The 22,328-nt window shown below is 57.2% G+C and overlaps 1 protein-coding gene across 1 annotated transcript in view; it reads right to left on the bottom strand.

Moving 5' to 3' along the window:
* Positions 1-22,328, bottom strand: part of CBFA2T3 (core-binding factor, runt domain, alpha subunit 2; translocated to, 3) — a 72,887-nt gene that overhangs the window by 28,640 nt on the left and 21,919 nt on the right. The window contains exons 2-5 of the mRNA XM_014536785.1: positions 11,766-11,918; positions 8,007-8,084; positions 4,758-4,999; positions 4,522-4,611 (exon numbers count right to left, since the gene is read on the bottom strand). Coding sequence (XP_014392271.1) covers positions 4,522-4,611; positions 4,758-4,999; positions 8,007-8,084; positions 11,766-11,886 — 531 coding nt within the window. The 5' untranslated portion in view covers positions 11,887-11,918. The remainder of the gene's footprint in view (positions 1-4,521; positions 4,612-4,757; positions 5,000-8,006; positions 8,085-11,765; positions 11,919-22,328) is intronic.

Genomic DNA, 22,328 nt, shown 5'->3' with positions numbered 1-22,328 from the left:
CAGGGAACACAGTGATTTGGGGTACAGGGGATCTGAGCCCAGATCCTGGTCTCCCAGGCTGGGGCTTCTCCACTTCACTGAGCTCCTTCCCACGGTGGCATCTGGAGAAGGCGAGGAGAGGACCATGATGACGGCTCCTTGCCTGCGCCCGTGGAAGCAGGCACCCGATCCCCACTGTGTGGAGAAGGAAACTAGGGCTCTGAGCGAGGAGGTGGGCAGCCCTGCACACAGCTAACTAGATGGAGGAGCTGGGCGCAGGACTGCAGTGTGTCTGCTCTGGACCCCCATACGTGCTGATGGGAAGCCGCTGCACAGCCTTGAACGAAGCTTGGCGTTTGGGCTACGCACATCAGTGTGCAGTAGCACTCTGAGCAGCCACCTGTGTCACTGCCTGTGGCTGCACCACCCATGGTCCTTACAACCTTCAGGGATGGGCATTGTGACTGGTCCCACATTTATGGGTAAGGACACTAGGGCACAGAGTGTGGAGTGATACGTGGGGATGCACAGGATTCAAATGCAGATCCTGCCTGTAGCAACTATGCCCTCCTGCCTGTGCCCTTGCCCTGGCTCTGGGGCCTCCCAGAATGTCCTGCCGGGTGGCCAACGGGCTCCTCATGTGCCTTCCAAAGAGACTTCCCAGAGCCACTGTGGTGAGTAGGGTTGTGGGGGAGGGGGTGGCAGGCTGGATGGAGGCCCAGCAGCAGGCCACTTGGGAGAGCCCCAGTTCTAAGTATTTGTAAATAATTACAATTCCCCAACTTTCTCATGGCGTTTCAAAGCTGCCACACAGCCTTCTCCTGCCTCTGCCTCCCCAGAACCCAGCAGCACACCCGGACCCAATCAAGCAGCCGATGCAGTTTTGTCAAGCAGCGCCGGCTGCCAGGTCTGTTTTTCTGTTTGGATAGCTGAACGCGGGCCAGCCCGCCATCTGGCGAACATGTTAGGAGCATGAGCTGGGGAAGGAGGTCCCGGGAGGTCTGAAGACGCCAAACATCCTCCTCTCCCTGGCTGGCCCCTCCTCTCCCTTGCAGCCTCCCTTTGGCCGGCCGGCAGGGCGGGACTGCACAGGCACCGGCTGGTCGCTGTTGGGGTGGTAGAAACATCTGGATTCTTGGCCGGCTGGGGCCAGCTGGGAGCCGGGACCACGGGTGGAGGCTGGCTGGGCGGGGCAGCCTCTTCCAGCTTCTGGAAAGCCCCAGCACTCAGCCATGCACAGCGTTGAGCTCAGGAAAGGGTGCAGGGGGCCCAGGGTCCTTGGGTGGGGGAGCAGGGACCCCAGCCCAGAAGAAATGGGTAGAGTGTGGAGAGCCATGACTGGCAGATCCCTCCAGGCAGCAGTTCCCATTGTGTCCCCAAAGGCCCAGGTGCCAGGGAGGCCTCACCACTTCGGTGCTGGACAGACTAAACTGGGGGCAATGATCTCTGGACCTGGACTCTACTGTCTGAATGAAGGTTCTGACGCTGCAGAAAAGCCTGGAACTGCCCTCTTCACAGATGGGGATTCTGTTTCAGAGGGAAATCAGTGTTTGCAAAAACAACCACAATAATGGTGTTAGTGGAGCTGACATCTTCCACAAACGGCATGCCCGTGGCCAGCCCCCCCTGCTTTGCCATGTGACCTTGGGGAAGTCACTTAACTCCTTTGGCTTTTGCCTCATCGGCAACTGGAGCTGTGAACAGCACCTGCGCCTTCTGTCCTGGACGCGAAGGGCTCCTGTGAGCTTCTTATGAATTAACTCCTCCATGCCAACCCGTGAGGTGGCTGTCACATCCCCCGTGACGGGCAGAGGACTGAGGCCAGAGTCTTTCCGAAGCCCATGGGTGGAGCTGGGGTTTGAGCCTGAGCTGCATTCTCAGCCAGAGTTCCTGCCTCTCTGCGGTACGATAGCTCCAAGGGCCCCGCCGTCAGGGTACCGCACGCTGCCCACACAGTGGGCCTAGTGCACCATCGTACCCGAGAAGGTCACGGAGGAGGTGACACAGTCGGTCGGGCAGGGGGCACTCCTGCTGGGATCCCCCACAATGCTCTGGGTTTTAAAGGGGCCAAAGCTCCTACCACAAGGAGAATAGGGGCTGCTCCCCCGGCAGGACCATGGGGACAGGCCAGGGCCTTGTCAACAACCCCCGGAAACAGAACTGGCTGCCCCCGAGGAGCTGCATGTCAGTGAGAGGAATGGACTGTGTCCTTGACAGTCCTGTCAACCCAGGGCCCTGGGTGGGATCCCAGGCCCCCGGCGCTGCAGGCAGGTCGCTCACCCTATAGAAAGAGCAATCTAGGCACAGAAGCCCTAATAGCATAGGAGAGCTGCTGTGGACAGAGGGGAAACTGAGGCAGAGAGATACCTCAGCAGGCCGTGCTAGGCTGGGCATGTCCTGTCCAGCGCCTCATGGGGGTGTGTCAGGGAGGATGCTGGGGTGCAAGGCACAGTGGGCATTGGGCAAGGCCTGGCTGGGGAGAGCAGGGGACACGGATGTTGGCCCTACCCCTGCTCCTCGGATAAACAAGGGCAGCTGACGCGGGCGGGCTGGACATCTGCTGTAAATATTTGATCCGACAGAATAAGCAGGCGCACTGTGTCCCCAAAGATGGGGAGTGGTGGAGTCAGCAGTAAGTTGAAAGGAGGAGAGAGAAGGGAAGGGCTCCTAATGAATTGCAAATGACTGCCAGATGGGCCCAAACCCTGCTCCATGCCAGCAGCCTCTTTGTCGCCAGCTTAGGAGTGTGAGCTCAGTGGGGTGTGGGCGGAAGGGCAGGAAGGAGAGAGGGAGAGAGGGTGTAGATGTGGGGGCACAAAGTGGGGTCCCCTTGGCAAGGGACTGCAGGGAACAAGGTGTGGGTCTGGGACATACCCTGTAAAAGCAGGGGGTGTTTGGAGTCTGATGGATCCAGGTTCCAGCCTTGGCTCCATCTCTCCACCAGCGGGGGAGACCTCAGGGCCTCAGTTTCCCCACCTGTTAATCAGGAACTATGCCTGTGCCACCCCTCCTTACAGGGATCCTGGGGGCCAGCAGGGGCGGTGTTGAAGGTGTTTTGCAAAGCATGCCTTGTCTGCAAAACATTTTTAAGTCCCCAGATGACAAAAGTCAATTCTTCATGTGCATTGCTTCATGCAATCTTGCCAACAGCCTGAAAATGATTCCCACTTTACAGCTGCAGAAAATGAGGCATGGAGGGGCGAGCCAGCCTGGCCCAGGCCAACAGGGGCTCAGCTGCAGGGGCAGGGCTCAAACCTGGGAGTGTCTCGTCTGCTCTGTCCTACCAGGGCCCGGTCGTGCGGTAAGCAGGGCCCACTCTGGAAGCATCTCAGAGGCTGGGAAATGAGAGCCCCAGGGAACCCTGACTTCAGGAGGTGCACGGCAGCAAAGGGTCATGGGGTCAAACACTTTTGGGAATTGTTCCCTCTTGGCCCTTCTGGGAGGGGGTGATCCTCGTTTAGGGGAGTGAAGACTCTGTTGTAACATGGTCTAGGCCTGTGCTTGTCCTTGTGGAAATGTAGGTACTGACTCAGTGGGTCTGGGTCGAGCCCAGGAACCTGCATTGCTCATAAGCCCCTGGTGCTGCCACCAGACACCAGCTATTCCCGCTGAGTGGCCTGGTCCATTGTTTATCTTCCATGTTTGACTACACGACCTTTTTTTTTTTTTTTTTACATCTGACAGCATTCATTTATCTATCCACCTTTCCACCAACATACCACCCACCATCTGTCTGTCCACCCACCTGTCCCTCCATCTGTCCTCTGTCCCTTCCCCCTCACTACCCCTCAAACATAGCAGGCACACCCTTCTCCAGAGCCTTTGCACATGCTTGGAAGGCTCTGTGCCCTGCTCTCCACCGGGGTCCCTCCCTCCCCTCCGCAGCCCTCATCATTTGCCCCTTCCTGTGTCACACATCACAGAATTTATAGCTATTGCTGGTTGGCTGTCTCCCATCCCACCAGGCCATTGGCTCCAGAAGGGACTGTGTCTGCTGTGCTCACTGCTATCTCCCTGAGCCTTGCACAGTACCTGGCACATATAGGTGCTCAAAAAATAGCTGTACAGTAGACAAGTGCCTTTGGCCAATACTATATAATAAAAGGCTAATATGCAAATTGTCCCCTCAGGAGTTCGACCGGGAGTTTGTTCTCTTGCTATGACGTGCGCTGGCCACCAGGGGGCGGCGTGGAACATGCCGGGTGACCAGCTGCCGTGGCTGGGCACTGAGGGAGTGAGGGAAGGAGGAGGTGGGAGGCGGGGAGGCGGGGAATCTGATTGGCCCTGATCGCTGGCCAGGCCTAGGGACCCTACCCGTGCACGAATTTTGTGCACCGGGCCTTTAGTAAATAATAACAGGACTGATTGGAGAGCTTTCTTATAGCACTGGGTTTGGTGGCCCACTAATCCGGTCTGGCAACTAGTCAGAGCTGTTCCCTGGGTACTGGATGGCTGAGCATGATGCCTGGTCAGAGCTGGCAGAGAATGAACTTGGGGCTCCTGGGGGAGGCCTTGGCATGAGGGAGCAGGGTTTGCTGTTACCTTCAGGAAAGGGATGACAAATGGGCGCAGTGGGAAGTTGGTGGCCTCCTGAAGCTTGGAATGAAACTCCTCAATGGTCAGTGTAGAGTTCTGAGGGGAGAAAACCACCACGCATCAGCCCAAGCCCCGTCCACCCAGCCCGAAGAGGGCAGGAGGCCCGAGGGCTGGGCACGACCCAGTATCCCCGCGTCCCCGCTCAGCAGCCTCATCCTCTGTGGCCATGCTGCCCCACTCACCACAAGCCCCAGCACAAGCGTGCGGACGCGTTCCCCGATCTCTGGGGAGATGTCGCTGCCGAATTGCTGCAGGGTGGTGAGGAAGCGCTTGAGTTTGCTGAGCTGCCGTGCCCCGCAGGCTGGGGGCAGGTGTTGTGTGGACAGTGAGGCTGTGGATGAGGTGGCTGGGCCATTGCTGAAGCCGTTGGGCGTGGATGGGGTGCCGTTGATGGCTGTCGGCGAGTGGCTGCTGCCGTTCATTACTGGTGGGGGGAGAGGGGAGTGAGGAGCACAGCAGAGAGCCAGAGTCCCTGCCTGGAGTCACAGGGACGCCATGGGAGCACCACACCCTTTACAGATGCGTAATCTGGGGCCTGGAAAGGTGGAGCCTCGTCCCAGGTCTCAGGGAGTGGGGGCTGCTTGGTCAGGCCCTCCACACCCAGGGGGGACGCCAGGCAAACACCTAAGGCTGCTCAGTGTCTGCTGTGAACAGAGGGGCTTCTCCACTATTAGGGACCTGCTGGCCCACTTCCCCTCTCCTCGGGGGAGACCACTCCTCCACCCTCCTCCATCATGACAGCCCTGCGAGGTGCCCACTCTCAACAGGTGCCATCGCCCACACAAGGGCTCCAATCCCCGTGCTGATGGGACTCGGGTGGGGCAGAGGGACCCAGACACCCCAGGACAAGTGGGCCTGGATCCTGGCTGGGGAGCCCCTGGGCTGGGTGCTGTTGCGCAGGCTGTATGTGGAGAACCAGCAAGTTACCTAAGGGACCCACATGCATACACTGCAGGGCCCCAGGAGCAGGGCTGTGAGTTACCCAGGCCCTGGCGGCATCATCCAGGGTGTCCCAGGGCTGGCAGAGGCCAGGGGTGCTGGGAAATGGTCCCAGGACAGGACCTCCTCCCTCAGCCTTGGGTGACAAGCTCTCACACTGGAGGCGAGGGAGCCCTCTGTGCCCGATCACCTGCATCCCTGTCCCCTAGCCTCAGAAACCCTAGTGATGACCACCGGGGTCTACAGAGAGGTCAGAGGTCACAGGCTCCCAGGGCCCTTGGTAAGGGTGGAGGGGAAAAAAGGGTGGGGAAGCTGGATATTTCTGGGAGGCCTGAGGCTCAACTGCTAAACCTGGGAGCCGCTCACACCTTGCGTCCTTGGCTACCACACCGGCACCTGCTCCAGGCGGCTCACTCTTGTTCTTACACTCAGCCCCTTGTATGCTCATCTGCCTGCTCCCTGTGGGCACTCCCTGCACGGGGATTGGGAGTGGGCACCCTGTCTGAGGCCCTATACCACCTGCACTAGCTTAGATGGGGGTGAGACTTGGGGCCTGGCCTTGGTTTCTTTATATGCAAATGACCCCTGGCCCAAACCAGGGGTGGAGCTTCCCCACTCCACAGTGCTGGGCCCCTCTGCTCCGGCTTCTGCAGCTGATAGAACCACGGTTGTTCTTCTACCCATGGAAGGAGCCAGAAACGCTTGGCCTTGATTGCTTTCACATGTGGGTGATCACTCATCAATAACTAGCCCCCACTTAGCAGAAGTTCGGAAACCACTGATGAGGCAGGGCTGACACAATGCGAGTGGAAACCTGTCTGCCTCCCTGGTCTGGATGATTGTAGGAGCGCCTTCTGGACCCTAGAAGTGACACCAGCTCTGGAATAGTCCCGCAGGGAGGTGCGCCTTGCTCAGCCTTCCCGCTCACTCTGGGATGAAGAGAGAACTCCAAACACAGGACAGGAAGAGGCCCCGTCCTCCCCCCGTCTGAGGCATCATCCAGAGGACCCTTGGACAGACCAGAAGACTCCACTGTTGTGCTAATTTTCTGTCTCACCAGCGAGCTCCAGCCAACCCCACGGCGAACCCTGACACACACACACACACACCCTGGTCAAGACTGATGACAGCCACCAGTGGTCACACCAGCCAGGCCGGGAGATGGCCCCCTGCCACGGGAGACCTCTCCACGGTGGGGGGCTCATTCCGAGTGGCAGTTGGGCTATCACCTGGGGTCTGGACCTTCCAGAGGCTTCTAAGATGTGTGGCTGTTCATGCTTCCTGGGTTCCCACCCACGGCCCCTGGCCCAGCCTGGGCCCAGCCTCCCTGCAGCTCCCTTACCAGCCTGCCCTCGGTGCCTGGGTCCTCCCGGAGGCCTGCTTGCCCTCGCTGGCCCGTGCTCCCTCCCTCAGGCTGCCGGGCAGTCTCAGCAGCTTGCTAAAGAGACGCCGAAAATAACCCCCGGCCACAAGTGCTTTCATTCCACAACAGGTGTGTTACTAAGTTAGACTGCACACGTGTCCCCGGCTGAGGTTTGGGGGCACACACTAGCACCCCCGCAGCTCCCCAGCCCTGGGCCTGGGCGGGGGTCAGGCTGGGATGATGAACCAACAAACAGCCTCCCTGCCAGCCCCTCTCCCTGCTGCAGAAGCAGCTCTGGGGCTGGGAATCACACCGTCCTGATAGCGCTGCAGCGCAGCGACGGCCGGACCCAAGAGCAAGGCCAGGCGTCACAGAATAATGGCGAGGAGGACCACGCATCACAGGACATAAATAATGCACAGTCATTATGTCACCTCCTCTTGGAGCCGGGAGCTACGCGGCAGCCACGCCTGGGCTGCGCAGTCCAACCGGCTTGCAGTGGGTGCCTGTCCTGACGCTGGCTGACATCACTCTGAGCATCGCTCCATGAAAACTTCCTGTTATGGACATCGGCCGTGGCCTGAGCACTTTGACGGCAATGTCCACTAGTGACCATAATGTCCACTGGGCACCCAGTATGTGCCAGGCCTCCCGCCGACTCCACCAGCAGCATAAGACGACTTCTAGGTGGGGAAACTGAGGCACAGATGGTGGTACCTGCCCAAGGTCGCCCCACTGGGAAGAGGAGGAGCTGGGATTTGACCCAGGCTGGGGTCTGCCCTTGAGCTGCTAAGCTACGGACTTGCATTGACATTCTACCTTCTCACAACTCTGGGATCGGCCATATCCGCCCTGTTTTGTGTATCGGGAAAAAGGAACACAGAAGGTGTCCACCTGCCTAACGTCACACAAGTCATGAGGAGCAAGGCTGGGAGGTGACTGTGGGTCTGAGGACTCCGACTGCTCTGCTCTCCTGGGCCTGCCCCTCGGACCTCTCCTCAGACCTCACTGACATGCAGACGCAATAGTGGATTGTGTAGGCAAGTGGGGTCATCGTCAAGGCCTTCCCAGGCAGAGGGTGTGGGTGAGGACCTCCTGGGAGGCCTGTGGTTTTTGTTATTTTACTTACAAAGACAGACCATAGACCATTTTAAGCAGCCATGAAAACGGCCGTGGGGCAGGGACATCGCAGGCCCGTCCTCTCGATCTGTAAGCAAAATAAGAAAAACACTCTGTGAGGAAGGGGGCCACGGGCAGGTGGCTCTGCCCTGCGGGGTGTCTCAATCGGCCCCTCCCCTCTCTGCTTTATGACAGCAGTTTTGGGGATTGGGACTGTCACCACCTTAGGCCAGTCATTCCCTTCTGAAGGTCTCAGTTTTCTCTGTTACATGATGGGCCTTGATTACGGGATCTCTTAAGGACATTTCTGGTGGGACCTTCCAGGGGCCTGTAAGAATTCTGGCATCTCTATCTGCATGAGTGGGGTACCTGGTTCTTAAAATGTTCTCTTCCTGGAAGGTGCCTGCTCACCCCACTCAGCACCATCCTCAAGGGGCCCGGAGCCTGAGCTGACTTATGAATCAGGGCTAGGGGTCTCCATCGACAGACAACCCAGTGATGGTTCCAAAACGAAGCCCAGGACCATACTGCCATGAGGGGAGGAAGCACCAAACAGGAAAGAAGATTTGATTTGTTTGAGCTGGAATTAGTGAGCAGAGGCCAGAGGAGACAGGCTATGCTGCTGTAATCAGAAAGTGAGCCCCCTGTCACATGGGGTAATCAAGGGCAGGCTGGAGTGTTAGCCCTTTGAGGGTCCTCCCAGCTGCAGAGTAGCTCCTTACATTCCTTCCCAGAGTTCCCTCAGCCCCCCTGTCCATCTCCCTAGCCACACCACAGCTTCAACTCCAATATGAATCTGTGCCTAGGGCGGTCACTGGGCAAGAAAACCACAGCCCTCCAGCCCTGGTTCAAGGTCAGCCTCTGGTCAGCTTGGCTCACAGGCTGGTCCCAGGGAAGCTGGCGAGACTCTTGGCAGGAATCCGAGGCTGAGCACAGAGGCTCCGTCCATTCAGGCTGCCACCAGCCAGGTGCATGACATGGTTAACCACCCGCTCTCAGGGAATTCTTCGGTAGGGAACAAATCTGAGGCCACCTAGAGGTGGCCAGACACCCAGATAGATGGCCCCAGCAGCCCAGTGAAACTAAAGCATCAGCTTAGAAAAGAATTACTTGTCTCTTATGACCTCTGTGCTCTAAATAGAGCTGGGACCTCGAATCCAGGAGCGTGAGCCCGCAGTGGTGGGGGCGCATGGGGATGGGAGGGTGTGAGGGGAGCACCCTGAGCCGCACACAGGCCTTCTGCCCACACGCACACCTGTTCACAGGCCTCCTGCAAGCACACGGGGGTGGTGTCAGCTGACCTTAGCCCTGTCCCTAACCTGAAACATCTGGTTCCCAGACCATTGCTTTCTGGAACATGGGCTCCTAGAGCAAAGTAGGCTGAGGGAGATGCATGTGCCCATGAGCCTCAGAGCCTTGGCCTGACCGTCAAGTGTCTGTTGGCTTCTCCTGCTTGGAACCGAACACGAGGTGGGTTGTCACCTTAGGTCAGCGGTTCTCAACCTGTGGGTCACCAACCTGTGCATTGCGACCCCTTTGGGGGTCGAACGACCCTTTCACAGGGGTCGCCCAAGACCATCGGAAAACACATATATAGTTACATATTGTTTTTGTGATTAATCACTATGCTTTAATTATGTGCAATTTGTAACAATGAAAATACATCCTGCATATCAGATATTGACATTACGATTCATAACAGTTCACAGGGGTCGTCTAAGACCATCGGAAAACACATATATAATTACACATTGTTTTTGTGATTAATCACTATGCTTTCATTATGTTCAATTTGTAACAATGAAAATATATCCTGCATATCAGATATTTACATGACCATTCTAACAGTAGCAAAATGACAGTGATGAAGTAGCCACAAAAATAATTTTATGGTTGGGGGTCACCACCACATGAGGGACTGTATTAAAGGGTCGCGGCATTAGGAAGGTTGAGAACCACTGCCTTAGGTGGTGGCCCATGGCCTATTTCCTTGGGAGCTGCTGCTGCCCTGCAGGAGTAATTCCTTTTCTCCCTGGCTGAGGTGCAGGCTGTGAAGTTAAATACAACTCACGTCCCCCCTTTCTACCTACGGGGCCCTGACGGGGTGGCAGCTGTTGAGTAGATGGAGATGCTGCCTGCGTTCCAGTCAGAGGTGAGGACTGACTCTGCCAAAAGAGAGGGCAGGTGACCAGGCGGCCAGTGCCACGCAAGAATTGTGTGTGAGAAAGCCCAGCCTCTGGCCCCTTCTAGTGTGGCTGACAAAGGCAGACAGAGACCTGTGGGCTGAGAACTGTGGAGTGAGAGCCTGCTGCCCTGGGCCCGTCCTGGGGCAGGAGGCAGGGCTGAGGACCTGTTCCAGTCTCTGTGATGCATGGGGACCCTAGCTAAGACCTGCTAGAAAGGGGGAGCCAGAACCTTCTGTGCCAAGCGAAGGTGTAGGGAAGGGTATTGGTCACTAAGCTCCTACTGTGTGTTGAGATGTCCCTGTTTTCAGGCTGCCACACATGGCAGCAGGTGATATCACTCCATTTATCAAACTGAGGCTCAGAGGGTCAGGAGACTGGCTTAAGCCAATATCCTACAAACAAGGGGTCGAGCCTGACCCCACAGCCAATGCCTTTTTCCTGAGGGAGGCTGGGCCACAAAGCTGGGGCCAGCCTTGGGTGGCACACCCAGTGCCCTTTGTGTCCAGACATAGAGATCTAGACCGGCCTTGTGGTTCACCCCACGCTCTGGGCAGAGCTATGGGTCCTGGCTGGAGGCAGCAGCTCTTACTTCTTAGCCCCGTGAGGACCAGGAGCCACAGGCTAAGGAGTCTGCGGCTCCTGCCACACCAGAGAGGCTTCATTTGGGTTTCAAAGCCTGGGGAAGGGTCCTTAGGTGTGGAGGTGGTACACAGATTCTCTCCAATGCCCATCAGAAACCCTTAGGACACACTGCTAAGCCCCTGGCCCAAACCTGAGGATTTCCTTCCCAACTGTTCAGGATCCAAAATCACTGAGTCCCCAGCTTCTCTGACTCTAAGGAACAGACTCCAGCAGTGGTGGTGGGTTCCGGAGGACCCAGAGCTGCTGTGAGGCTCGAGACACTCAACCTGGATGTACCCACGGCTGGCGAGACATTGCCTAAGGGTCTGTTCTACCCACCACATTGCTGGCAGCTGAGGCCCTGCTGACCCCAGTTTCTGGCCAACCTGCACCCCCCACGGGGGCCTGGCTGCAGAGCCCCTGGTATTAGAGCCTGTGGGGAGCTCCTCTGAGACCAGAGCCGCCTCTGCTGGCTCTCCAGCAGGGCGCAGGCCTGACTGAGTTCACCTGCACTCCGTAACCTGCTGTCTGACGGGGAAGCCCCGACCCTCTCCAAGTTCCAAACATAACAGCCAACTTTGATGGAATGTTCACGATATGCCGGCCACTGGGTAGGAACTTCTATTAACTCACTTGTCTTCACAGCAGCTCAGCGAGGCAGGGGCTATAGCCAGCTCTGCTGTATAGATGAGGAATATGAGGCCCAGAGAGGTTGTGTAGCTTGCACAAGGGCCCACAGTTACGAAGTGGAAGAGTTGGGATTTGAACCTCAAAGCTTGGCCTCAGCCATGATGGACCCTCCCTTTCAAGGGCCCAACGGTGGATATTTAAGGGTTTAGGGCATAGGAACCGGAGCACCGGCTCTATTAGCATGAAATGAGGTTTGGCACCTCAGCAACTTCAAGGGCCCGAGAGATCTCTTTGCTCTGCCCCATGTGGTGCCCAGCCCTAGAGTTACTCACTTGTGTGGGGTGTGAAGGAGGAGTGCCGTGTGGTGCCCTGGGATGCAGAGGGTGGAGGGGGCGGCATGCTGGGGGGCGTGGACCGGGGCTGTGTCTTCACCTCCGCGGGGGAGTCAGGCATCGCGGCAGCCTTCTTCTCCTTCCTGTCCACTGCTGTGCCGGGGGTTCGGGGAGGGGAGAAAAGAGAAAGCCAGTGAAGCAGGCGGAGAGGGGAGGGGGCAGCACCTCCCCAGCCACACCTCGTGCCTGGAAAGCCCCGGGCCCCAGCAGCTGGGTTTGGGACTGTGCTGCTGGAGACCCAGGTGGGGGTTACCCAGCTGGACCCAAGGTGGCTCCGTCTCTGCCCACAAAGCCAGATCCGGCCCCAGGGCCTGGCCAATCCCAGATAAGCCCCAGGTGTGTTCACAGGTGGCTGATATCTCACCCACCTGGGACCAGAGGGTGGGCTTGGGTCAGCCCATCTCAGGTAGGCTGCAAGAGCCCTAGGCTGGCCAGAACGGGGGCTTGGATCCTCCCTGGGCTGGGGTGGTGGGCGCTCTGGTACTGCGGACCCGGGAGTCGGGCGGCACCCACTGAGGCAGCCTCCACCAGCACTTCCTGAAGGGCCTGTTCAGATGCACATACTGGCCTCCCCACCCCCATTTCTGATTAAGCCGGTGTGGGGTGGGCATCTGTGTTTCCATCAGGGCCCCAGGTGAGGCTGCTGCAGTGGGTTGAGGCCCCATTCAGGCTGGAATGGGGGTCTTCCAGGAGACATGGGGTGGTGGAAACTCCTTTTTAAAAAAAATATATTTTATTGATTTTTTTACAGAGAGGAAGGGAGAGGAATAGAGAGTCAGAAACATTGATGAGAGAGAAACACCAATCAGCCGCCTCCTGCACACCTCCCACTGGGGGTATGCCTGCAACCAAGGTACACGCCCCCGACCGGAATCGAACCCAGGACCCTTCAGTCCGCAGGCCGACGCTCTATCCATTGAGCCAAACCAGTCAGGGCTGGAAACTCCTTTTTAACCATCTCCTGGCCCTGGGCAATTCCTGGGAGCAGCCAGGCTGGGGACATGGTCAATTTCAGGCCGGTCTAGGTCTGCCCACTCAAGGTGTGGTCTGTAGCTCAAGGGTTGAGGCCCTGGAAACTGTCAAAAGTCCTATGTGGTCTGATGCTCTGCTAGGGGCCAGCTGGGTGGAGAGAGGGTGGAAGTGGCAAAATGAAACCTGGGTGGGGCCTGAGCTCCCGGCCCCACAAAGCAGGACCCAGAGGAAAAGGCCTCTGAGTTACTCTGGCCAAACACACAGACCCTGAGCCAGCAGCTGCCTGGGCATTCTTTGCAGGTGCAAGGGGGTGAGCACTGGACCTCCCGCTCCATCTTAACACAAGGTCAGCCAGGGCCCGCCTGCGTAGGCCACAAAGACCTGGGGCAGAGGCTGGGATTTCAGATGGCCCAGCCGCTCAGGGCCGTGGAGGTGGACCTTCTCTACCTGTTATGTAAGGAGGCGCAGCCCACCCTGCCCTGAGCTCGTCTTGCTAACGCTGACGGGGTCTCATCCAGAGCCAGGGAGATGGTGGGGCAGAACCGCCGTCAAGGCTCAATGCCCCTTAGCAGTCACTGTGTGACTACAGTTCTTTTCCCTCTGCTCTCCCCCCATTCGCCCCTTGCTCAGGGCAGACACATAGACATGTGTGTGTGGGGGGGTGGCCCGCCTCTGGGGATGGTGATTAATAATGCTCACAAATGGCATGACCATTATCTCATGCTCAATGCTGTGCAAACCTCCCTTCATCTCTCCCTACCTCCCCCTCACAGAGAGGAGATGCCCACCCGTCCGCAGCACCAGGGAGGGGCTCTCACAGTCCTCCACACTCCAGGGTCCTGGGGGGTGAGAGGGAAGCCCCCGCCCTGCTGGGCCCATGGAGGGAAGCAGCCAGAATCAGCCGTCACCCAGCCTCGCAGCACCTGCTGTCCACTCAGCTGCAGCCGCTGGCCTCCCTCCCGCCGGGCACCCCGCTCCCCCTTCCCCACAGCCAGCCTGTCAGGAGGCTGATGGCTGGGCACATGTGCACTGCAGCTGTGGGGCCCGTCAACACCATGCCTGGCTGCAGGGCCGGTGGCCAGTCCCTGGTGACAACCAAAGAAGGCAAGCGTGGCTGGCCGCCGTGGGCCTTGGGCCACCCCTAAGGGTGCAGGCTGTCCTGGCCAGCCCTTCATCTGACCAGGCCACCCCAGGGCAGGCAGTGCCACCAGCATGCTTGGAAGGGTGTTTCGGATGCCAACCTGGGACACGGGCCGCAGGCCTGTTCTGACTTTCCAAAGCCCTTCCACACTGGGGCTTGGCGGAAGCCTTAGAGACTAAACAGACCAGAAAAGCAGATAAAGGAAAACCCCGTTGGGGAGGGCCACTCAACGTACTGACACTCGTTACACGGAGCTTGTTAACAAGACCCTCAATGGTCAGAGAGAGGTGGAGGAAGGGTCCAGGCAGGACAACTCGACACGTCGCACTATCTCCACAGCCCGAGAGCGGGCTCAGGATACACTCATGCCACAGTGCCTGCTGGGACTCGAGGCTGGAGCAGGCAGAGCTCCGCTGGTGCCCAGCAACCTTGGGTGAAAAGGAGAAGGAGGCAGACGCAAGGCCATCTGTTTGCGTAGGAGAGGAGGCAGGTCCTGCTCTCGGCACTGGACAGTTATCACTCCTTTTATTCTCACCAAAACCGTTTCGAAGGCACAGAGAGATGCAGTAATCTGCCCAAGGGCACACAGCAAGTATGGGTGCCTCCCTGCAGTCACATGGGATTGCAGGGTTTCGTGGTTGTCACCCACAGGCACCCTTCTCCTTTTTGAAGAGGTATCACGCTGCCCCAGCTCCTGCCTGGATTGTGGGTCCTGAGCATGCTAGGACCATAGGTGCACCACACAGGATCTCATGAGTCTTTCTTGAATCTTGTTTAAGTCCTGGCTCTATTTCCCTCCGGGCAATGTGACCTAGGGCAAGTTACCGCATCTCTGAGCCTCCATAAGGGGCAGCTGGAGGCTCGATATCAGGTGAAGGGTCTGCACATAGGAGCACTCAGTGAAATGCGGCAAAGGTTTATAGAGCAACTCATGTGCTGCGTCCCTGCTCCCGAGGCTGCCCGCAGCACAGACCCCGCCTCGGAAAGGAGGAAACGACGAGGGCCTCAGTGCAGAGCAGAGGTGGTGTGGAGATGAGGAGGACCAGCACTGTGGGCAAGGAACAGAGCACAAAGGCCAGAGGCGAGTGCTCAGGGCCTCTAGTTGCACAGAAAAATCGGGAAGGAAGGCCAGCTGGGGCTAGGCTGGCGAGCGTAGATGCCTGCACAGCAGCGGGAGCCACTGAGGGCTCTGCACGCAGCTGGAGCGGGTCTGGAGTGCGCACACGGTTTCTCTGGCCTAACCCCTTCAGCGGCTTCCCTGCACACGGGCTTCATCAGGCTTACCCCCAGGGCAAACACTGGTGCCTCTCTACACTCTAAGGAGCCACCAGACAGGGGTAACTCTGTTCTCCCTGTGCTGGCTTCCTGCTCTGCCCCCCTTCAAGGCCTCATCCTGAGCTAAGGCTGCTCGGGGTCCCCCCAGACTCATTGGGAGGCTCAGACCCCCAGCAGCTCTCACACGACCTTCCTGCCCAAGGCAGCCAGCGTAGGGACGTCCAGGAGGGACCCTGTGCCCATAAGCCAGTGAGAGCAGGAGCGGCTGGGGCATGGGGGGAATGGGAGAGTCCAGGGGAGGGCCCTACTGTTGGCTTCTAGGTGCCAGTGAGAGGGCCACCCTTTCCCCGTTTCCCACCAAGGATGCTGAGGGGGCCAGCATGAGCCGGCTCAGAGGGCAGAGCTCCCACAAGTTCGAACCGCCACCCGTAAACCTGGGCCAGCCCCACAAGACGCTCGTTCCCTCCCCATTCTTTGTCCCCTCCCTCCTCCAGTGTCCACTCTCAGGTGTCCTCAGACCCAGTCGGAGCTGGGCTCATGCCCTGCATGTCCACACAGCGTCCCCAGAAAGCGCTGTCAGGGCCCAGGTGTTGGCTCTCCAAGGTCACCAGCCTGTGAGAGGCAGACCAAGGCCTGCCCTGGCCATCGGACCCCCGCGCTTATTCATCTTCTAATGTGCTGTCCCCCACCCCTTACAGGGGCTTTCTTTGTTGTCTTTCCCACCATGGATGCACAAGGGATGGGGGCCTGCTGGTTCCTGAGTGGCTGGTGTCTTGATATCGTCTGAGAGTGCAGGAGCCGATTCACGACATCCTAGTGAGAGAGAGGGGAGAGGGTGGGCAAAAGCTCCCTGTCCTCTCCAGCCCCCTGGTTCCTGAGTGGCTGGTGTCTTGATATCGTCTGAGTGTGCAGGAGCCGATTCACGACATCCTAGTGAGTGAGAGAGGGGAGAGGATAGGCAAAAGCACCCTGTCCTCTCCAGCCCTTGGGATCTGGGCTTCCTGCTCCAGTTCACGGTCAGAGCTCCCCGCCCCCTGCCCGCTGCTCCCAGCACTAAAGAACATTCCCAGACTCTGTGCTCCCAGGGCCCGAGGGACTCCCTGTGTCTTTCCCAGACGGGTATCCAGTTCCCAGCGAAATGTCACTAATCCATCGACAGAGGAAGCAGTTCTCCAAGGCCAGGCGGAGTTGGTGGGAAAGAACACGGAATGTGCCGGAACAAGCCACCCCATCCATCACTGTCCGTGTCTGCCTGTGGTTCCCAGCCCACACTGCCTGGCTGAGAACTGGCCATCGACCAGGGCTCCCAGCCCTGGGGTTCTAGAACCCTCTGCAGGAGGAGGACCTGCTAGCATCAGCACAGCTCATTTTCCCAGCTTTGCCCTCCTTGAATCCACGTTGCTGCCAAAATAACAAGCTCCCGCTTTGATCTTTTGTAGTCTGATTCCTACTGCTACCTCATTTGACCCTCACGAAAGCCGTGGGATGTAGGAAGGCAGCAGGTAATGACAGGTAACCTGCCGCAGGCTCTTTGCACAGGCACCAACAGGTACTGACAGATAACAACAGGTAATCTCAGCTGTTGCTGCCTCAGGCCCTTTGCACAGGGACTGACAGGCAACAATGCCAGGGCCCTGCCCTGCCCTGCACGAACCACCTCATCTTGTCCCCACAGCAAGCCTGTGAGGTGAACAGATGAAGAAACTGAGGTACAGGGTGGGGAAGACGTGAAGCCAGGCTGCCTGGCCCCAAAGGCCACTCTTTTGTGGGGTCTTGGGACAAGCTCCCACACAGAAACTGAGTAGGTGCTGTTCCTGGGTTGGGCACAGCCCCATGCCCCTCTCCAGGAGCTGACCTGCAGGCAAGGGTTCCTGAGGTCCATGGGGAGCTAGGGAGGGGCCCTGAAGGTTTCAGCCCCTCTCAAGTCCCCAGCATAACAAAGAGGCCGGTCTCAGAAGTACTGAGTGTGTGAGCAGAGCCTTTTCCAGGGCTGCCGGGTAAGCTTGGTGTGGGGGGCCCTGCACCGGAGGAAGGACACTGTGCCCGTTTCCTCCTCTGTAAAACAAGCAGGGACTCTGGGCATCTGCCCAGCCTCAGTCTCCACATCTGTAAGTAGGAGTAAGGAGAGAGCACTCAGAGGGCAGAGCAACATGCGATCACGGTGACTCTGATGGTGGCGAGGACCAAAGGAAACCAGCGTGTAACCGTTGTCCAGTCATTTTCCTTTTGCATCTTGCAAACATTGCCTCTTCCTTGCAGGAAAGTGCAGATGAGCAAAAGGAAAGGAAGCCCCACTGCGAGGTTGTCTGGCCAAGGCTAGCCTCGCCACGTCCTCCACAACCAGGTGAGACTGACAAGCCCGTACCCACCATCCCCTGAGAGGTGAGGCTCTGCAGGTGGGTGGGGGGCAGAGCCAGGAACCAGCCCCCGTCTCTGAATGCCCAGCTTCTGCCTCTGTGGGCAGCGGGCCACTACCGTAAACTCCTGCCAAGGTAAACCTGTCTGTTCGACTTTCTTGGGAACCGGAGTGGGAAGTGCCCTCTAAGGCACGTTTCCTAAGACGGGTAAAGGTGGCTGCCTGTGTCCCAGCCAGTGCCCTTGAGAGCACACATGGTCCTCTGTGACTGGCTGTTCCCTTTGCCCTCCCCTCCCACACTCCGCCCTTGTGTGCTTGGCTGTGTATGCCTCGGGCCTTTGCCTGGCTGTTCCCATTGCCAAGAGTTCCTTCCCCTGGATACCTGGAGATCTGCTTGCATCCTCCACCTCTTTGCCCAAATGCAAAACCAAGAGTCCAGGACAGTACCAGGCACACAGTAGGCACTCAATAGATACTTGCTGAATTATGACCAAGATGACCCCGGGAGACAGCCCATCAACAGGAGACTGTTCCAGGCTTCCCGGCTCACAGGCTTCCTTTTACCAGTCACGATTCCTGAGCCCTCTGCCTCAAAGTCTGCCCCTAAATACTGTCACCTCCTGGCTACCTTCTCTGTGTGGCAACGTCCTGATCCAGGTGGGTGTCTGGGGTAGGAAGGTCAGGGTTTCACCCAAGGCCGCAGCTCAACGAGGCTGCCTGGCTCAGGGCTCTGATTCCTAGACACTGCTGTGCCTGCCAGGATTTTCATCCATTTGCCAGTCCATCCATCCATTCATTCACAGACCTCCTATTACAATGGTGCTTGGCCCCTTCTAATTACAAATAACCCCTGACCCTCCTACAAGCCTGTCATCAAACTCATGGAAGAGATAGAAAGTGTGAGTGTGTTTGAGGAGAAATCAGGCTACACATGTGTCAGGGTGTCCCCATGGGCAGGATCCCTTAGAAGATGTAACGGAGCCATGGACACCAAAGCAGCACAGTGAGCCCGGGAGCCAGGCTGGGGTCAGCCATTGGGGACGCCATCTTTGGAGCAGCAAGCAGTTCGGTGAGGGGTGGAGCCGGGTCCCCTGGTTTTCGGAGCAGCCCTCCTGAGTGCTCAGTGCCCACGGGCCCTTCGTGTCCACACCAAGAGTGATGTCCTTTCTGGCTCAGGTGGCCCCAGGGAGGTTTTCTGGCCTCATATCCATGGGACCATGAAAGCCATGAGAGACAGGGTGGTGCAGGGAAGTCTTCCTTTGAAGGCCTGGGTGCCCTGAGTGCCCGCAGGGCCCCGTCTCTGGGAAGACCCCAAGCACCCTGTGCTGACTGCTGTGCCGCCCAGGATCGGTGAGACAGGCTACACTACCAGTTCACAGAGGGGCCCCGTCCCCAGAGTGGCCGGAATTCAAGATGCAAACAGGAGGTGCAGTGAGAGAGGGGGAGCCAGCTCTCTCTCATGGAGGAGGGGGCATTTGAGCCTCCAAACCTTTGCTTAGACAGCTCTGGCCCCTAGAATGCCCACCCTCCTCCCCTCAAGGGTTGCCTGGAGAGTGGGTGGGGGCTCCTCTCCTGCAACCTTGGGGTCTTGAGTAAGCCAGGTGATCTCCCCACTGAGAGCAAACTTCCTGGCGGGGGTGGGCACCCCGACTCTTCTGGACCCTCTTAAAGGGAATAAATGGAGGGAAAAGTTAGGCCCGAACCCTCAGGCAGCAGCCACATCTCAGAGGGGTCTGGGACCAGAGATGGCAGGGGGCTCCCAGGCTGGGGCAATGGTGAAGGGATGTGGAGGGGCTGCCTGTGTTCAGGGCAAACCCTACAGCCAGATGGGTGGGTCTGACCAGGAGAGACCCATCCCCCAGCCCTCAAGGCCAATGTCAGGGGGACACTCATCTTTGATCCCAGACCTCGGCAAAGCAGGGGATTTTGGGGGTGGCGCAGCCTAATGAGTCCCAGGCGCTGGAACTTGAGTTACTTCCCACATCTGGTTTCTATTAAGGCCTCCACCACCCGATGAATAAGTAATAATATAAAAACACAAGGATTAGTATTTTCCCTTCCATTGCTCCAGGCGGGCCTCCTGCCCAGCCCTGCCCAGTCCTTGGGGCCTGACCCGGGTGGGCTGTTCCTCTGCCTGCCACCACTCTTCCCACAGCACAGTATTGAGCCACCCCCCTCCTGGCCCCAAGGACCCCGACCCCCAGGCCTATGGGTGATGACTGTGAAGATTGCAGGTCACCATGACAACAGTGTTGGCCCAGGAGTCAGGAAACCTGGGTTCTCATCCTGCTCTGTGACCAACTACTGTGAACTCGGGGGAATTACCCAGCTGGCCTCCGAGCCTCAGTTTACCCTTTGGTAAATGGGGCCTGTAACTCTGCTTCTTGGGGTGGGGATGGTCTTAAATAAGGGACCCAGAAGGGCCCCGTGAACTGGAAACAACATGGTCGGGCCATCAGGGGGCAGGTTCTGGTTGGCCTTCCTCCTTACCCGCCTCAGTCTCTCAGCCGCAAGGGCAGTGGCTTTTCTACTCTGGGCCTGGGTTTTCTCACCTGTAGAATGGGGATGGGAACAGACCCCACTCCACAGAGTACAGGAAGGGCAAAACTCGTTAATCCAGGGAAAGCGTCCTGCTTGCATGGGGCACAGAGGAGACCCTGCTGTGGGGTCCTGGAAGGAAGGATCTGTCCTCCGCATGTGTGCACAACTTTGATTTTTTTTATTTATTTATTTTAATCCTCACCTGAGGATATTTTTTCATTGATTTTTAGAGAAAGTGGAAAGGAGAGGGAGAGACAAAAAGAGAGAAACATCGATGTGAGAGAAACACATTGATTGGTTGCCTCCCGCACGCACTCTGACCAGGGCCAGGGCTCAAGTCTGCAACCGAGATACGTGCCCTTGACGGGAATCAAACCCGAGACTCGCAGTCTGCAGGCTGATGCTCTATCCACGGAGCAAAACCGGCTAGGGTACAGCTTCGATTTTAAATAGTTTCTCTTTTGCTAAGAGCTGTTTCTGTGCCAGGGGTTTTGAAACACCTCTCCCATTCAACTCTCCTGACAAAATCCTGAGGTGTTAGGATCCCGAGTTACAGATGGGGAAACTGAGGCACAAATTAGTGACGTCACAGGCCCAGGCCATATGGCCATCACACAGCAGACCCCATGTGTGTCCAGCTCAAAGGCTGAAGCGCCCAGCTGGTTGGTGGCAGCGCTTGTGGATGTACTCAGAGCCTGCCCAGAAGGGGCCAGCCAGCCTCCGTCCAATGAGAGAGTCCACAAGAGAATGTCCCAGGGGCACAGGGAAGCACCCTCGCAGATACGGGAGACCCTTGGCAGTGGGCAGGCTGCCCACCATCATAAGCAGGAGTTCATGACATCCTGTCAAGGTGAAGGGAGCCGGTATGCCTGGGTGGGAAAGTCCCTTCTACCACTGAGATGCTGCGAAATTGGACCAGACCCAACCCCACCAGAACTCCCCTCCAGCAGGGCCCACCCACCCCTTCTGAACCGGAAAAGTACAGCCCATGTTACACCTATAACATGATGGTGGTGACTTGGCTTGGACAAGCAAATCCACCTTAGTGAATGTGTTCAAAGGTCATCATCAGGATGCCAGCCAACAGTTACCTACAAGGATGTTCATCATAGCATTATAAGAGTGAAGAACAGGAAATAAATAAGATGACCACAATAGAGGGCTTGTTAAAGAAACTCTCTGGTTAATGCAACATTATGGAATCTTCAAAACCATGCTATAGTTACATTCACTTTGGAAACTTTTTCAGTATCCAATAGCCTGAACTATCACACACCCCACGCCACAGTGATTTTACTCCTAGGCCCAGAACCAACAGATGTGCAAACCCATGTGAGTCAGCAGCAAGCAATCAGAGTGGTCATCAGCCACCTTGTCACAAAGGCCCAAAGGGAAGCCCTCCAAATGCCCATCAAGAGTCAAATGGTCATGAGTCATGGCAGATCCACACAGTGAAATACTATATAGCAAGGAAAAAGGACAAGAACAACCATATGCACCAACATGGATGCATCTCATAAACATGTGAGTGAGTGGTTGCCACGAGACCCCAGAGAGCGCATGCCATGTGCTTCCATTTATATGAAGTTCAGAAACAGGCAAAATGGTCTATGGTGTCACAGTCAGGTTGGGGGTTCCCTTGACAGAGAGTGACTGGGAGGGGATCAGGGCCTGAGGGCAGGGCAGGTAATGTTTGTTATCAGAACACTTTATGAAGTTCACGCTGCACGCTTTTCCATGTGTGTGTTATATTTCAAATACCCACTACTAGCAAAAATGATGCCATGATAGATAGAATATTATCTAATGATCTGGAAAAGTGACTCATGAGTGAGAATCAAAGGAGGTGACAAAAGCATGTAATTCCATCTTGTAAGTAAACACATGCACAGAAAAATGATGAGAAATGAACTGTGACCATGGTTCCTGGGTAGAAAGCAGGTCAGAGCCATTATGTTCTTGCTGGTGTCTTCAAGGAGAGTCTGGGGTTCTGGTCGGGCTGTGGAGCCCATAGATCCGACTGGCCACTGATGCCCCGACCTCTTGGCCCTGAGCCCTGTGGGCTGTTACAGAGTCTGGTCTTGTACAGCGTACTGGCAAAGAGTTAAAGTGGGGGAGGGTGGAGAGCTCAAAGAGCTGGAATGAAAACCTTCCCTGCTCTCCAAAGGGCAGCAAACACGATCCAGATGTCAGGCCTGCTCACCCTGTAGCTAGCACA

The sequence above is a fragment of the Myotis brandtii genome, unplaced genomic scaffold, assembly GCF_000412655.1.
Source record: "Myotis brandtii unplaced genomic scaffold, ASM41265v1 scaffold165, whole genome shotgun sequence".
NCBI lineage: Eukaryota > Metazoa > Chordata > Mammalia > Chiroptera > Vespertilionidae > Myotis > Myotis brandtii.
This window is presented reverse-complemented; position numbering and strand designations above follow the sequence as displayed.